Below are 17,444 nucleotides of genomic sequence, written 5' to 3'. Positions count from 1 at the left end.
GTTTTCGGATCTTGTTCCCACTTTTATGATCCATTTTCAGAAATAAAAATAAAACTTTTTCCTAATTTTTTTAAGCAATAAATTGAGTGCAACATTGGCTTACCAATTTATCACAACAATTATTTTATTCAAAACCTTTATAACCAGCTTTGATAATAATTTTTTTATTGTTGATTAAATATTAACTTAATTAGTATGAATATAATTATTAACGTAGAATGATGTAAATTCGAGTAAACTGAAATACTTATTCTTCTATTTATGAGTTGGAGAGAGATTAAAAGTAATTCTAAACATTATAAACTTAAAATAAAATTATTAAAAGAAATCCTTCTCTATTTTAATTTTTACCATGCATTATTCTTTTTTCTATTTAAGATGTTCTCTAAATTATTATTTTATTTATTATATAGATTATCCGATATGTATATGTTGTAAAATAATAATTATACACATGAGTTTTTGTGTTAATTCCATGAGATGTCTTCAAATTATGGACTTATTTTAAATTAGCTTCTAAATTTTTAAAAAAATTCAATTCAATTAAATTCATAAAGGGATAAATCTCAAAATTATATATAAACTTTGATTTAATGCGCAATTGTATACATCAACTTTAATTTAGTACAATTATAAATACGAAACTCTATTTGTGATTCAAATATATACTTGAAACTTTAATTTTAATTTAATTATGCACATTTAAAGAAATAAATACATTAATTTATTTTTATATAGGTTAAATATAATTATTTATTTATGCAATATATAAAAATAAAATGACGTTATATAAATAATTGTGTCAATAATTTACAAGAATGAAATAAAGTCAAAATTTTATGTATAAAATAACATAAAATCAAATTTCATGTATACAATTACACATTAAACCATAGTTTATGTATAATTTTAAGAGTTATCCCATTCATAAAATGTAAGTATATTATCATTGAATTTTTTTGTTAATTTAATCGTAAATTTGAGCGTTTAATGATGGCTTAAATTTTGATGTAGATGCCAATTTAACTTAAACATATGAAGCAATTAGAAACAGTATGGTATGAAAATCCTTAAAATTTCAAACCCTAAAAGGTAAAATTGACCTGATTGCTCCATATGTTTAAATTGGTATTCACGTGTTAAAATTTCGCTCCGCATTATGTCCATTTTGGACTTAATGTCAAACCTACAATATTTAATATATTAGGATTCAGTTGTAGAATTTTAAATCTTAGGATAAATTTAGAGTTTAGTCTATAAATTGGGTCATCTTTTGGAATTAACCCTTATTCATTTTCAATATTTTACATAATAATTAAATATCGAAATAAAATTTAACTATGTTACTTTACTCTGACACACAATTACGTCCGTAGTCAGGAGGTAAAAGAAAAAAAGGTCAAAACAGTTTTTTCTTTAAAATAATGGTCAAAATTAATTTAGATACTTTTATTATGTGTAAATTTAGATACTTCTAAAGTGTCTTGTATTAGAAAAAAAATATTTAAATTTTAATTTATAGAATTTGATGTTTAAGTTAATTTATTAATATAAATTGATTTTTTAAAGAGAGTAGAAAAAAATATTTTCAATTGGTGTAGGTAATATGAATAGAAAATATTATAAAACAACAATTTTAATAATTTAATAATTTAAATAAGAATTTCTGAATAAATAAATAATAATTTTATAATTTTTTTACTTAAAATATAAAGTTATTAATAATTTAGTTATTATATCTTATTTCTTCATCACGTAACACGTGTTGGTCCCTCTAACCAAGAAAACTATCACACGCGTCAACCTCATCCCTGTATTTAAATTCAAAAGCTCCGCTTGGCACCCAAAGAAAACAAAACCCACAAGAAAATTTACCATAACTGTCTCATCAGGTTTTAATAGATTTCCGCTCTTTCATCATCCGTTTTCTAGCACCTAATGATACTATTATCATTAATTTAATTTTTTTTAAATATTTGCTACACCGCCATAGACTCTGTAAATTCAGTTCCTTCGGTTTCTTTTATTTTTTTAATTCTTTTGTATTTGTTTGGTGGATTTTTTCAGTCAAAGAATGGCGGGAAACGATTGGATAAACAGTTACCTGGAAGCGATCTTGGACGTTGGTCCACGGATCGATGAAGCGAAATCGTCATTGTTGCTGAGGGAGAGAGGTCATTTCAGTCCAACTCTTTACTTCGTGGAAGAGGTTATCACTGGTTTCGACGAGACCGATCTCCACCGTTCTTGGATTCGAGTACGGTTTCGTTTTCACCTTCTTTTTGGCTGTTCTCACTCTTTCTCTCTCTCTCTCTCTCTCTCTCTCTCTCTCTCTCTCCTAAACATAGTAATACTCGAAATTCTTCCGGTCTCTCTGTTTTTTGTGTTCAATTTGAATAATGGACTGTTTTGAGTGTTTAATTTAAGTATACTTTTTTAAAATATATTTTTCGGTTTTAGGCTGCTGCTACGAGGGGTCCTAAGGAGAGGAACACGAGACTGGAGAATATGTGCTGGAGGATTTGGAATTTGGCTCGAAAGAAGAAGCGGTTTTTTTTTCCTTTTCTTTTTAATGCTATTTCGGTTTGAATTTCGCATCTAATATAATTTTGCTTTTGATATTTATATAAATAAATATAGAAACTTCTCCTTTGATTGTGATGGACAATGTTTTATTAAACCGGATCGGTTGTTGAGGCCACCAGTTTGCCGGTGGATCGGTCCGATTAAAAAATGAAAAAAAATTTAAATATTGGTTGTACGGATTCACGATTTAATCAGTTCAAAGCTACGTACCAGGTTAAACCAATCCGACCGGTCGGCTGGTTCAAACAACATTGGTGTTGGATTTGGTGTTGAGCGGTTAGTAGAATAGAAGTGAATTTATTTTCTTTTATTTCTTATTTGTGTTGTTTTTGGGACATCACAATGTTGTTTTTGGGTCAACTCTGATGACCTTCACAACAAGTCAACAACGGTAGTAAAGTTGCTTGTCCATGAGGATAATGCGATTTTTTTTGTTTGTTTTTCATTTGACTGGTGATTTTTAGGTTGAATACCAAATTGCTTGCTATTCAGCATGTCTAGCCATTTCTCTTTGGAATTAAGCTATAAATTTAAATTTTAGCATTTTATGAACTACTCTGTTTGAATAACTCATGTCAACATGTTATTTTAGACCAGGGACAATTTGTATTGATTCTAAATTTTAGCTGTTTATCCTTGATGGTTTGATTGGTAATGAACATTGTATACAGCACCACTATGTTGTTTTACCTGTGTTATGTTTTTTCGCTCTCCTCTTATTTGGCTGCTTTTCAGCTTGAGGGGGAGGAAGTTCAACGCAATGCTAAGCGTCACCTTGAACGTGAAAGAGGCCGCAGGGAGGCAACTGCTGAAATGTCTGAAGACCTTTCAGAAGGAGAGAAAGGAGATTTTCCTGGTGATGGTTCAGCTCATGGCGATAGCATTCAAGGAAGAATGCGTAGAATTGTTTCGGTTGATTTGATGGAGAACTTGGCCAATCAGATCAAAGAAAAGAAGCTCTATATTGTTTTGATAAGGCATGACCTGCACTTCTAATATGCTGACTTGTTACAGCCGTTGTTTAGTGATTCATATTTTCAAGGTGCGCTTTGTTCAGACATTTATGATGTAATGTAGTTCTTTCTAACCAGCTGTCTTCCTGCAGTCTTCATGGTTTGATAAGGGGTGAAAACATGGAGCTTGGTCGTGATTCTGATACAGGTGGCCAGGTATTCTTTTCCCACATTTTTTAATCCTGTCAATGTGGTCTGTATCTTGAGTGTGTTCTATATGCTTCAAAGATGATCAATTACCCTATTGCACATTGGGAAAATTTGAATTTGTTGTGCTGTACACAGGTCAAGTATGTAGTAGAACTTGCTAGGGCCTTGGGCACAATGCCAGGAGTTTATCGGGTTGATTTGCTGACAAGACAAGTGTCAGCTCCAGATGTTGATTGGAGTTATGCTGAACCAACAGAGATGCTTACGCCAAGAACTACAGAGAGCTCAATGCAGGAGCTTGGTGAGAGCAGTGGTGCTTATATTATTCGTATCCCCTTCGGTCCAAAAGATAAATATATACCCAAAGAACAACTTTGGCCTCATATTCCTGAGTTTGTTGATTGTGCACTTAGTCACATCCGACAGATGTCCAAAGTCCTAGGTGAGCAAATTGGCGGTAGGCAACCAATCTGGCCAGTTGCTATTCATGGACATTATGCAGATGCGGGTGATTCTGCAACTCTTCTTTCTGGGGCTCTAAATGTGCCAATGCTTTTCACTGGCCACTCACTTGGTAGAGATAAGCTAGAACAGATATTGAAACAGGGTCGACAATCGAGAGACGAAATAAATACGACTTACAAAATCATGCGGCAGATTGAGGCTGAGGAGTTATCTCTTGATAGCTCTGAAATTGTTATAACCAGCACTAGACAGGAGATAGAAGAGCAGTGGCGCCTTTATGATGGCTTTGATCAAGTACTGGAGCGCAAACTTAGAGCAAGGATCAAAAGGGGTGTCAACTGCCATGGGAGGTTTATGCCCCGTATGGTTGTAAGTAACAAGATATCAATTTTTTGTTTGTTATTCTTGCCTACAATACTTCTTCGCACAGTATGTCTGTTGCTGTTAAAGTGTTAATTTTCATTGTTCTTTCTCTTATTAGCTTTGTTTGTGCTTATGTTGCTACAATAATATCTAGGTAATTCCTCCTGGAATGGAGTTTCATCATATTGTTCCACATGAAGGAGACATGGATGGGGATACAGAAAGGAATAAGAAGATCCTACTCCTGACCCATCAATTTGGTCCGAGGTTATAACTATACTTTTTTGTTTAAACTTTTCTTTAATAATTGCCTGATTCTTCACTTTACTGACCTTTCTTTTGATTGTTAAAACTCTGATAACATTTTATAGCAGATTGTTATTGGAGCAGTGATCTGATAATAGATATTGTATGCAGGTAATGCGTTTCTTTACAAACCCACGCAAACCGATGATTCTTGCCCTTGCTCGGCCGGACCCTAAAAAGAATATTACAACTTTAGTCAAAGCATTTGGAGAGTGCCGACCTTTAAGGGAGCTTGCTAATCTTGTATGTCCATGAATTTGAGCTGAACTTGATGACACTGTCAATCTAGTTTTCTTATATGTTAGTTTTATCCCAATGATCTCACGTCTCTGGCTGTTGCAGACATTAATAATGGAAAACCGTGATAATATTGATGAAATGTCTGGCACAAATGCAACTGTGCTTCTCTCGATTCTTAAACTGATTGACAAGTATGATTTGTATGGCCAAGTAGCATATCCCAAGCACCACAAGCAGTATGAAGTTCCTGATATTTACGGGCTAGCAGCAAAAACGAAGGTACAGCTGATGAATTAAATTTTTTATTTAAGAAATTATAATCTTCTTTCTTTTCAGTGGGAGAGTGGATCTTTTATTTGGATGTAAAAAAATTTTGACTTCTGGATGATGGAATGGTTGTCATATTATTCTACTTGTAATATATTATCAACTCTTTTTTCTTTTTCTTTTACAGGGTGTTTTTATTAATCCGGCATTTATCGAGCCATTTGGGCTTACTTTGATCGAGGTACTTAAGTTGTCTGCTATACCTATACTTTTTCTACGTCAGATTTTGACATTATAAGCTATTCTGTAAACAGGCAGCAGCATATGGTTTGCCTATTGTTGCCACAAAAAACGGGGGTCCAGTTGACATTCACAAGGTTAGTTCATCATCACTATCAATTAACTTGAAGGCTGTTCTCGTGCCTATATATAAATATGGAGCAAGTTTGATGTTCTAAACAATACTCGTTGGTACTGACGATGAATTTATTGCAGGTTCTTGACAACGGTGTACTAGTTGATCCCCACGATCAGCAGTCTATTGCTGATGCTCTTCTAAAACTTGTTTCAGACAAGCAATTGTGGGCGAGGTGCAGACAGAATGGACTGAAAAATATTCATCAGTTTTCTTGGCCAGAGCACTGCAAAACATATTTGTCTCGGATAGCCATGTGCAAGCCAAGGCAACCACAGTGGCAGAGAAGTAATGTTGGCTTTGAAAATCCAGAACAGAATTCACCTAGTGATTCTTTGAGAGACATACAAGATTTATCTTTAAACTTAAAGCTATCACTGGATGGTGAAAAGAGTGAAGGAACTGGAACTTTCGATAATTCTCTGGATTCTATTGATCGAAAAAGCAACCTGGAGAATGCTTTTCTAAAGTTATCCAACGGAATTATAGGAGGTACAGAAAAGGCAAGTTTAATGGAGAAAGCAGAACAAAATGTTAGTGGTAGTAGGTTTCCAGTTTTGAGGTCGAAGAAGTACATTTTTGTGATAGCTGTGGATTGTGATTCAGTCTCGGATATTCCTAAAATAATTAAGACAATCATGGACGTAGCAGGAAAAGAGAATTCTATTGGGCTTATATTATCGTCATCCTTGTCAATATGTGAGGTACACTCCCTTCTTATCTCGGGAAGCATTAGTCCATTGGATTTCGATGCTTTAATCTGTAACAGCGGTGGTGATTTGTACTATCCTTCAACAAGTTCGGAAGATGGTACTGGGCTTCCCTTCTCTGTAGACTTGGATTATCAATCGCACATTGAATACCGTTGGGGTGGAGAAGGTTTAAGGAAAACATTGGTTCGATGGGCTACTTCTGTTAATGAGAAAAAAGGACAAATCGTCTTGGAAGATGAATCGCGATCTACTGTCCATTGCTATACATTCGATGTGAAGGAACCTGAATCGGTAACCTATAAAACCTTATCCTCTCTAATTTTCAGTTCTTTTGTACTTTCAATTAACCTCAGAATTCTCCTCTAATGCTTGTTCCATCCTAACAGATTCCCCCAGTTAAGGAGCTTCGAAAGTTGATGAGAATCCAAGCTCTTAGATGCAATGTTATCTACTGTCAAAATGGCACCACATTGAATGTTATTCCTGTTTTGGCATCTCGGGCTCAAGCTTTAAGGTATTCTGGCAGAAGTTGTGCTTTTTCATTTCTGTCGTCATATTTCATCGATCATGTTTAAGACAACTCATTAGGTATTGAATTGATTCAAGCACTTAAATATATATAAAATACGACTTGGTCTGCTCTAGGTACCTATATATTCGTTGGGGCATGGAGTTATCAGGCATTGTTGTGTTTGCCGGAGAATGTGGAGACACGGATTATGAAGGCTTGCTTAGAGGTGTCCATAAAACAGTCATATTGAAGGGAATTGGCAACACTGCTCTCAAGCTTCACTCCAACAGAACGTACCCTCTAGATCATGTCCTGCCATTTGACAGTCCCAACATCCATCATGCTGAAGGATGCAGCAATGAGGAAATACGGTCATCACTTCGAAAACTTCAGGTTAGCAAGGAATAGTAGTTCTGGTTTGACGTGTCATAAATAGTACGTCCGGTCTCTCTGATTTCTAAGGTATGGATCCTTCTGTCCATAAAAACCACACTTGAATATTGATACATAGCCTATATACTTCACTTCCTAGTCTTCCTTACTATACCAAAGAAAATTAATTCCATTTTTATTTCAAGGTTCAAATATTGACTCATATTTATTATCTAAATCTGCCTGCTTTAATGGATTAAGGACTTGGATATCCTAATTCTAGTTACATTAATTTATTATTATTATTTTTTGGGGGTTTACTAAATGCAGATTTTTAGTGGATATAAAGATCCAACTAACCATCTAATTAATTCGTATTTAGATATTGGTAATTGGATTTAATGCTTAGGGGTGAGTGTTACAGAATTGAGTTTGAATTGACTAAAAGAATTGGAGTTAGTTTTATTTTATTATCTTAATTTGATTTGAAATTTTTTAAATAAAGTCTAGTAAAATTAATTTTGAGTTGAGTTAAATAAAATTAAATATGTTAAATTAGAATGTAACTAATTTTATGTTAAAGCACATAAATTTAAAATTTTATATACTTGAAAAATTTTTGAAAGCAAAATAAAAAGATATTTTAGCATATTAAGTGGTAATTTACTTGTTAGGTTTTTTAAAATTATTATTTTAAAAATTTATTTAAATTTATTTATATATTCTTAGGATATTTTTAGAATTTTTAAATTGTAAATATATTGAATTTTTGAAAATTATTTTAATTGTTGTTAAGAATGGTTAATTTGCTTTTTAAATTAATAGTAATTAAAAGAGTATTTATATTAATTTGTTATTTGAATTATTGTTTTTATTGGAATTGTAAAATTTAATTTAATTTAAACTTAGAAAATCGATTTATTTAATTAACTTAAAATTCAATTTTTTTTTTCTTTTGCTTTCGAGTTATCTAATTATGATATGCGAACTCGTAAGCTCGCTCTTATATTTTTGGGTTGCATTGGTATGACATGTGAGCACAAATTAATATTGTTTTATTTGAGTGATCGACTTTTTAAATCTAATGGAACCAGACTTTCATAGTTGTTTGGATTCGCATTTATCTGAAATGTATTTCCAACTAATAAATTTTTAAAGAGCAGATGGGCATCAAAGGAGAACAATATCAATGAATCGATATTGTTTTCTTTGAGAGTTCACAATAATAAAAAATTGTCTTTTAAAGTTGAATGTATCAAAAAGCTTTGATAAAATCTAAAAAAACTGATGAACAATGCTCCCTTCGAATGTCTATCTATTTTTTAGGGAGAGAATAGAAATGAAATTAGAATTCATTTTCTGCTAAGGGGCTCTAGGATTGAAATTTATCGAAGCACGACTCTATCAAAGTCTCAATGAGCTCTAACATTAACCATATCAAAGTGTTCATGTAGACGATTATTTATAATAAAAAAAATTATTTATTGTTCATGATATGTAAAATGTTTTTTGGTATATATAAAATGTAATAATTTGATGACTAGAAAACTGAAAAATCTATATTTGAGGGGTGAAATTTATTTGTAATTGTTTTCGACGCCTAAAAATTTTTTGCCAACATTTTATTAACCAATAACTTCACAATTTAAGAGGTCTGAAAATCAATAGTTCAGACAATATGCGGTTAGAGTTAGTATCGGATCTTATTGATAATGTGAATAGAAAATGGAGGGCAGAGTTGATTAGTAATACCTTTCATCTGGAGCTGATTAGTAATACCTTTCATCTAGAAGTTGCTCGCATAATTTCACAGATCACATTATCCAAATCAGATCACGAAGACTTTCAAGTCTGGAGGGGCTAACTGATTGGTGAATACTTAGTTCGTAGTGCCTATAAATTATTACAAAATGCTAATCTGGATTCTAGTAATTATTTATTACAGATCGAAATTAAGAAATTTTTTGGAAAGTTATGGAACCTGCAGCTACCATCTAAGATTACAATCATAATCTGGTGCATCTCTTGGAATTACATTCCTATTTTGGGTAATCTCAGATATAGAAGAATAGTGACAAATACTAGTTGCCCTCGTTGTGGTTACGGGGAAGAAGATTGTCATCACATCTTCAGGCAATGTCCTATAAGCACCAAAGTTTGGTAGTTATTAAATCTATCTTGGATCACAAATATCATGCACCAAAATATTTAGGAATGGCTTACCGTGGTTTTCAAACAAGGAACAAACGAACAATGCGGATATTTTTGTTATGCCTTACGGTTACTTTGGTACTCAAGGAATCATCTTTTGCATAAAAGGGTACATTCCACAGGCAAAGACCTCGCACAAAAAATTCAGAACCACATGGTAGAATACGAAGGGATTAGAGCACAGAAGATTTTATCAAACATGGTGCAGAATCAAAGACCTGTGGAGGACTTACCGATTATGAAGATCCAATTTGATGCTGCGTTCGATAACAGATATTTCAAATTGGCGTCAGGGCTGGTGGTCTGGGGTACGATGAATGAGTATTTGGCCTTGAAATCGATTCTTCATAATAATATTGCATCTCCGTTCGCAGCAGAAGCATATGCAGGGTTAGAAGCAGTTAAGTTAATTGAAATGGGTTTTCAGGAAATACAAATATTGGGTGATTCACTAACAGTAATCAAGAAATGTTAATCAACAGCAAACGATTACTCAATTATTGGAGCGATTATCAGAGACATCCAGAGTAAGAAATCATGTTTCCAGAAGATCGAGTTCAAGCATATCCAGAAAATGAAGAATACGAGAACCCATTATATCGCGAAGGAGGCATTGAAGAGAAGCGAGAGGGCATACCTGGAGAATGAAGAGACGGTTCGTCACAATGTTGGTGCAACAGAGAAATGGGCAAGGAATCCGGACTAAGAAGACAGAGAGAGGATGTGGTTCTTAAGCAGATAGCAAAGAAAGATATTCTTGGGCAGTGCTATCGACAGACGGATGGAACAGTGATATTTTGGGCTTGTCTTAGCAAGCCTGAAACCTTTGTTTTTTAGTTTATAAACACCCAGTTAATCCTTGATAAAAAAAAAATAGGTCCCAAAATATTTTTTTGGCTATTTTAAACCAATGTTTAAAAGAAAGGGATCAATTGCCAAGGCAGTCGGAGTTATTGTTATTTTATAATATATACTTATAAGTGTTTAAATAAATTTTAAATATAGAATACTTATCAACTATATTAAAGAAATTTCAAATTTGACACTTATGTTATAAGTCTTATTTGAAATTTTAACTTTATTTGGTTTTGTTCTAGAAATTCTAGATGAAATTTATCAAAATGAATTAGTATAAATAGAAATTTATCTCATATTTCTTACCAATAAGATCATATAAATACTATTTGTTCTAAGGAATGATTAATTAGTATAAATCATTGATCATTTTGTTTTGAGAATGAACATATAGCAACATTTTGGACTATCTATCTTCTTTTTATTTATTTGCCAATAAAGAGAATAAGTTCCATTCACTTTTACAAATGAATAAACAATATAATTTGTTAATAAGATCGATAAAGTCATCCTTGTTTGCAAATTTACTTTGATATCATTGTGACAAATGCATCTCTACATTGTTCTCTTTCTTACTTTAAAGGGTTATTTGAAGAATTTTAGTTGTTCTCTTATTTAAATTTATCATTCCACTTTATAGGAGAGAAAATAATTATTATAATCATTATAGTTATAGTGATTATTAGACCCATACTAACCTATCAAATACCATGGCCATAACCATAGATATAACTTTGTCCTTTTTAAGATTGATTATGTAATGCTACATTTACTTTAGGGAATGAAGTAGATCTAATGAGAAAATTTTCATTATCATAATTTTTTTTTCAAAATTGATCTATAATTTTGAAGAAATTTTATAGGCTTTCTTAATGAGACTTTAGCCAAAAATTCATGATTATTATCATTCTGTTCTTAAGCATGTATAGGTTTGAACTTCAAACTAATCATTGCTTATAATACACATTACAATGGATAAGAAGTGTAACACCCCATACCCGACCCAATTGCTAAGTTTGAGCTATGGGATGCTATAACCATTATTGGAATAACATCATTTAATCACAATATATTTCTTCATCATTATACCAAATTAAATTCACAAACATGATTATTATATTATTATATCATAGCATATCCCAAATCGGGGTTGATACGAGCTTATGAAAGCTTATTTGATGACTTGAGATCATTGGAGGACTAATAGGTAACATTCTCAAAAGATTTAAAGTTAATATCACGACATCAATGGATTAATGTCACGACCTTTAAGGTAATATACAAGCTTCCCTACTCGAGGACCAAATTCGTAACATCCCAAAATAGGGCTTAGGAGTTTGAGGCCTGGCAAGCTAGTGTTCGCCAGTAGGTCTGGCAAGTTAGTGTTTGTCAGAAGGCCCGGTGAACTGGGGTCGCCAGTTGATTTAGCGAACTATGATTGCCAAGAGGCTTGGCAAAGCAGAGATCGCAGTGGGCTTGGCGAGCTTTAATTACTATTTTGGGTCAAAAGTTAAAGGAATGAGTAGTCAAAGGGTAATTATACCAAAATTAGGAAGTCAACTTATTTTTCTCTTCATAATACCATCCATGCACGTAACTCTTTCCTACGTCTACTATGACTAGGATATCTTAAGAAGACCAAAACACTTGGCGCCTATAAATTGAGCCCTTTCAATGGAAAATTCATATCCTTTTGAATGGCAAAATTCTCTCAAATTCCTTCATTGATTATCTTATTTTTAAGCTTCTATGAAATCCAAAACAACTTAGCTCTTAGGATTTAAGGTAAAACTCTGTTTCTTTATTATGTTGATGTTTAGAAGAAATTTTGAAAGGTTAGCAACAAAGGAAACTAAGTTCACCAGAAGATTAGCATGTGCGAACCTAGGTTCGCTTGTGTTTATGTTTGAGTTTTCATGTGCTTTGATTGTTAGTGACTTGTGTATGTTTGTGAAATTGCGAACCTAATAGAACTGTCTACAAGCAAAGATAAGGGAAAAACGAAGCTTGTTTAAAACTTATAACAAATTGTTAAGTGTTTAGGGATCACCACATGTATGTACGAATCATAGTGTTAATCAGGAGCATAGGGTTTTAACCTAAGTTTCGAGAGGAAGCCTTTTTTAAAACTATTTTATGGCTGTGTTTAAATATGTGTTTTAATGAACAGTGATATGCGAGCTCTATATTGCGAGCCGATTATGAACAATGATTTGCGAGCTTCTTATGATTTGCGAGCTCTATGTTCACGTAAATGTTTTGACATTATAATCTTCTGAAACTGTTGAATATAATGGCATGCCATAGGATTTTGAGTACTCACCTTTATGTTTTGTGTTTTGGGTAGAAGGCCCTGAGACAGGTTGGAGAGATAAGGGAATGCTGAGTTAAGATCCATTCAATAGGACATATTAGTATGCTTGGAGAGTGCTTAGCTATATGCTACACTTATGAGACATGTTAAGACTCATTGAGTCATTCTAGGGCGTTATAAGATTATCTGTTTATCCAACAGGAGAGGAACATGTGAATAAGATTATGTTTCTTAAAATATTATGTTTTATAGTTTTTAAGCTAATTGGCAGTAAGTAACTATGAACCAAACTTCACGTAAGTATAGTGAACCTAATTCCCAGTTCATTGACTTCGCCAAAGCTTTTGTTTAACTTATGTTTGTGCGTGCTATAAGGTTATTCTTTCTTGCATGTTCACTGTGTTCGCAAGAGCTCACACACTCTTTTCTAACACTATGGATAGGTATATCGAACGGGGTGTAGTGGTGAGGCGAGTGATCCAGCTGAAGCATAAACATTGGAAAGGTATTACAAACGAAATTTGGACATAAAGGAAATGTGGAAATCGACTTGGTCTTAGAGATATCTTTCTGATGACTTCGCCGATTTTCCTAAAACTTAGAATATTTTTATATTTTCTCATGTTTTTCTTTATGTTATTACTAGTGAACCAACATTAAGACACATCTGAAATTTCAAGTATATGAATATAATCTGAATTTAATTGATATTTTCTTAATTTACATGTTCATACTTAAGTAATTAATTTCAAACATAGTGTTCGTCATAAGCAACAACATGAAATATTTAAATCTGACAAAATTATAGAGTTCGCTAAAGTTGCTGTGAAATGACAAGGTTGGCAAACTGTGCAAAATGCGAACCCTAACAATTGGCAAATTGGTTTTGTGAATCTTTAAGAAATTTTGATATACAGAATAGGAGAAACCCTGCAAATCGAGTTTGCAATACCTAAAAGTATAGGGGTAGTTCGTGGAACTTAATATGTTTAATGAGTTTTACACTGTGAAGCCTTAGAATGTGCAAGCTACACTAAGAGCGAACCTTGATGTTGATATGTGTAAATTGCTTACTTAAACTAGAATACCACCTAGGTGAAATTTAGTTAAGCATCTTGTTAAAAATACTCATATGATAATCCACTACATATTAGTAACTTAAGCATATTTTGTGTGGTGTGTTCGAGGTTAGGTTAGGCTTTAATGGAGAGTCACTTAGGTGGCTAATGTAGCATTCTATAACTTGGATTCAACTACTGGACTGAGTATGAGGTGTTACATTTGTTGAAATCAGAGCTCGCCGGGTTGGCTGGTTAATTTGTTACATTCGCTGTGTTGTAAATCATTTAAAGTAATAAGTAGATTATTTTTTGTTGGGGGTAGGATTGAGAAAAAAGACATTGCCTTGGTTTAGTTGTTCCTTATGTAGGGATTGTGCTTCAGATCACTTTCTGCTACTCAACTTCCTAGTAATTGTGTTCACATATATACCTAGCGAGCTATACTCGCAAGTGCAGTGTGTGAGCTATGCTCGCAGATGTGTTTTGGTAAACTTGTTCGTAGATGTGTTTTGGCTAACTAAGTTTCAAATGTGCTTGATACATAACTTTATGTCCTTAAAATTGTGTCTTATGTATGTTTAGAGTTAGTAAAATGCCTCCTTGAAGAGTAAATGCGAATGTGAACCACATTAATGGACTACGGACCATCTAGAGGATGACAGGACTTCAATGTCGCCTGTGCAACCTTGCAAGGAAAGTGTTTTGGATGAAAGTGTTGAACCATTGGTATAAGCCATGATTGGGGCCTTCTAACGTGTCATAGGTACTAATGTTACTTTAGTTGGTCAAGGATTGTCACTAGAGTCTGTGAGCTTTAGGAGGTAAAGAATTCAGTAGTGTCAAGGGAGCTGATCCTACTAAGGCAAAGTATTGGCTTGATGGTTTTGAGAAGATCCTTAAGAATTGGCTTGTACTAAGGAAGAAAAGTTGGGATGTGCCGTGTCCTTATTAACTAGAGAAGCTCATCGTTGGTGGAACATAGTAAAGCAAGGAAGTACTACAAATCGATTGACTTTGAATTTTTTCCTAGAAATGTTTAAGAAGAAGTTCATGGGCGAACAATACATGGAAGCTTGCAAGCAAGAATTCATTAACCTGGTGCAATGCGAACTATTTGTAGCTGAGTACGAGGCAAAATTTGTGCGACTAAGCCAGTACGTAGTTGAGATGGTCTCTTTGGAAAGGGATCTTTATAAAAGGTTTTTCTTTGAGTTGTATCATGATATCCAACTGTATTTGGTAGCGACAAGGTGAACTTTGATGAGTTGGTTGAAAAGGGAAAGGCTATCGAGGAGATAAGGGTAGTGGCTCTACGAACTATAATGGGGTCATGAATGTTTGGAAATTTTAGAAGAACATCCAAGATGGATCCCAAATCGCATAACTCTGGCAGAAACGTCAGACAAAACTTACAATCAGATCAATCATTGCAGCAGGGTAACACCCAAGTTGAAAAAAGAGGTTCGCAATAATTGCCAAGATGGCCACTCTTTGAACATTACAAAGGTAAGCATCTTAGGGAATGTGGAAAGTTGACTGGGGATATTTCAAATATGGGTCTAAAGAGCATATGTTAAAGGAATACCCAGAATGACAAGAGAGATCGCAAACTCAAAATGTGACCCCCCACACTAGTGTGAGTAGTGGTTTGTAGACGAGGTCGAGGAATAGGCAGTGATACAAGACAAGCTGGATAAGGAATCCTAGCACACACTGTTGCTACTCAAGCTGAGGCAAGAGGGTTCGCATGAGTGTATTCTGTTAAGGAACCACAGGATCAGGGTATGACCGACATCATCACAGGTACCTTTATTCTGTGAACTATTTCGTTATTTTCTTTGATTGATTTTGGTTCCACACACTCGTACTATTTGAGGCTTATGAGTTGGGTATTCCAATAGGGCACATTGATAAGAGTGTTCTAGTCGATAAAGTGTATCGTAGGTGTCCTTTGATGATCTAAGGACATGTCTTCTTTTCCAATTTGATGGAATTTCCCTTTTACGGGTTTGACATAATTTTGGGAATGGACTGGCTAATTGAGCATAAAGCTAAGATTGATTTTGAGTTGAAAAGAGTGACTTTGCAAAGTGGGGAAGGGGTCAAAATTGTTGTAGTTGAAGAGCGAACCCAATTTTTGTCCAATATGGTCACAACAATTAGAGTAGAGAAGATGATGGGGAAAGGCTGCAAAGCCTACCTCACTTATGTGGTGGGTTCGTAGGACAAAATGATAGGGATTCGTGACTTTTTCACTATGAAAGATTATCATGATGTTTTTTTAGATGAGATACTTAGCTTACCCCCAGATCGCGAAGTGGAGTTCGACATTGAGTTATACCGAGGTAGTTCGCCAGTGTCTATTACATCTTATCGTTTGACACCAAAAGATTTTAAGGAATTGAAGATACAAATATAAGATTTGCTTGACAAAGGTTTCATTCGACTAAGTGTATCACAATGGGATCGCCATTCTATTTGTGAAAAAGAAGGATGGTAGTTTAAGGATGTGCATCGTGTAAGAGTATGCCCAAAGATCAATCACGAGATGGTTGTAATAACATACTTGGTTTATCATGTTTATTAATATAAGGCATTGCCATTATTATTTCAGTTTCTTTTCTGTGTGCATAAATAAACTGTTTTATAATAATGTCCTGAAAATAATATGATTATTCTTAAAAGATCCTTAGTCAAGTATTATTGTTGGCTAGGACAATAATAATGCATTAAGACTAACATGTAGTTGATTGATGATAAAGAGTTGTCATTGATATGGAGTGTCAGAATCAATGCATGAATATGTGTGTTAGAGAACAACATATTGGACTGACCCGCTATGAGTATGTTTCTTAGATTATTATGTAATTGTCACAACATTACTCATATTGATTAATATGTATATGATCCTCATACTTGAGATCATCTTTATCCCAACATCGTGAGTTGTATATTTTGATACAGTCAAACAAACACCGTAACTGGTTGTTCTATAAAGACTGATGTTGGATATACCATAATCTATGTTGAGGGATATAGTTGATCAATATAGGATAAGTCCCTCCTATATAATGGGAGTAATATCTCAGGCCACTTGATTGAGTGAGGCTAGAAATGCATGGCCATGCTCAAATAAGTTGATATGAGATGTCATACTTATTTGTGTATCATAGTCTACTCAAGGTATCAAGAAACATGGGATGGACTATGCAAGTGTGACTATTCCATGACTTGTGTCCATTCCAAAGACATAGGACTTAAGGATTAATGTATGAAAGGTTAATCACAAAAGGTTATATCGAATCATGACTTCTTGTAACTTAGGTAGCATTGATGCATTGCTAGATGCCACTCATTATTTGTAACATTAGAATCGTTCTAATATTACTGTTAACGTTACAAGAACCTATAGGGTCACACCCTATGGTTGAAATGAACGAGGTAAAACATAGTTGGTATATTGCTTGGTTGTCACATGAATTAAATTAATTATAGAATTAATTTAATTGGGTAATCAAATTGTTGAACATACTATATGTACAAGGATGCTGTACACATAATCAGAACATAATTTTATTGATATATGAATTTAGTTTGTATAT

At 33.6% G+C, this 17,444-nt stretch overlaps 1 protein-coding gene and 1 long non-coding RNA gene across 3 annotated transcripts; one reads left to right on the top strand and one right to left on the bottom strand.

Moving 5' to 3' along the window:
• The first annotated feature begins 1,782 nt into the window (after positions 1-1,782).
• Positions 1,783-7,600, top strand: LOC107962903 (probable sucrose-phosphate synthase 1). Its single transcript, XM_041115665.1, is given in 15 exon segments — positions 1,783-1,892; positions 2,068-2,257; positions 2,461-2,547; positions 3,319-3,563; positions 3,692-3,755; positions 3,885-4,583; positions 4,732-4,804; positions 4,807-4,844; positions 4,995-5,126; positions 5,226-5,402; positions 5,578-5,631; positions 5,705-5,767; positions 5,886-6,809; positions 6,905-7,032; positions 7,164-7,600. Coding segments are annotated over 14 exon segments (3,141 nt in total). The 5' UTR covers positions 1,783-1,892; positions 2,068-2,074; the 3' UTR covers positions 7,438-7,600.
• Positions 7,601-9,269: 1,669 nt separating this feature from the next.
• LOC107962902 (uncharacterized) lies at positions 9,270-10,702 on the bottom strand. Of its 2 annotated transcripts, XR_001701818.2 has the most exons (3): positions 10,250-10,425; positions 9,625-9,974; positions 9,270-9,542 (listed from the first exon to the last, which is right to left on the bottom strand). It is a non-coding gene; the product is annotated as an uncharacterized lncRNA (long non-coding RNA). The 2 variants fall into 2 exon arrangements; XR_001701817.2 differs by having other exon boundaries at positions 9,625-10,702.
• Positions 10,703-17,444: the final 6,742 nt, after the last annotated feature.

The sequence above is a fragment of the Gossypium hirsutum genome, chromosome A06 (assembly GCF_007990345.1).
Source record: "Gossypium hirsutum isolate 1008001.06 chromosome A06, Gossypium_hirsutum_v2.1, whole genome shotgun sequence".
Taxonomy (NCBI): domain Eukaryota; kingdom Viridiplantae; phylum Streptophyta; class Magnoliopsida; order Malvales; family Malvaceae; genus Gossypium; species Gossypium hirsutum.
Note: the sequence above shows the minus strand (reverse complement) of the source record. Positions and strands in the feature narration are given on the sequence as shown.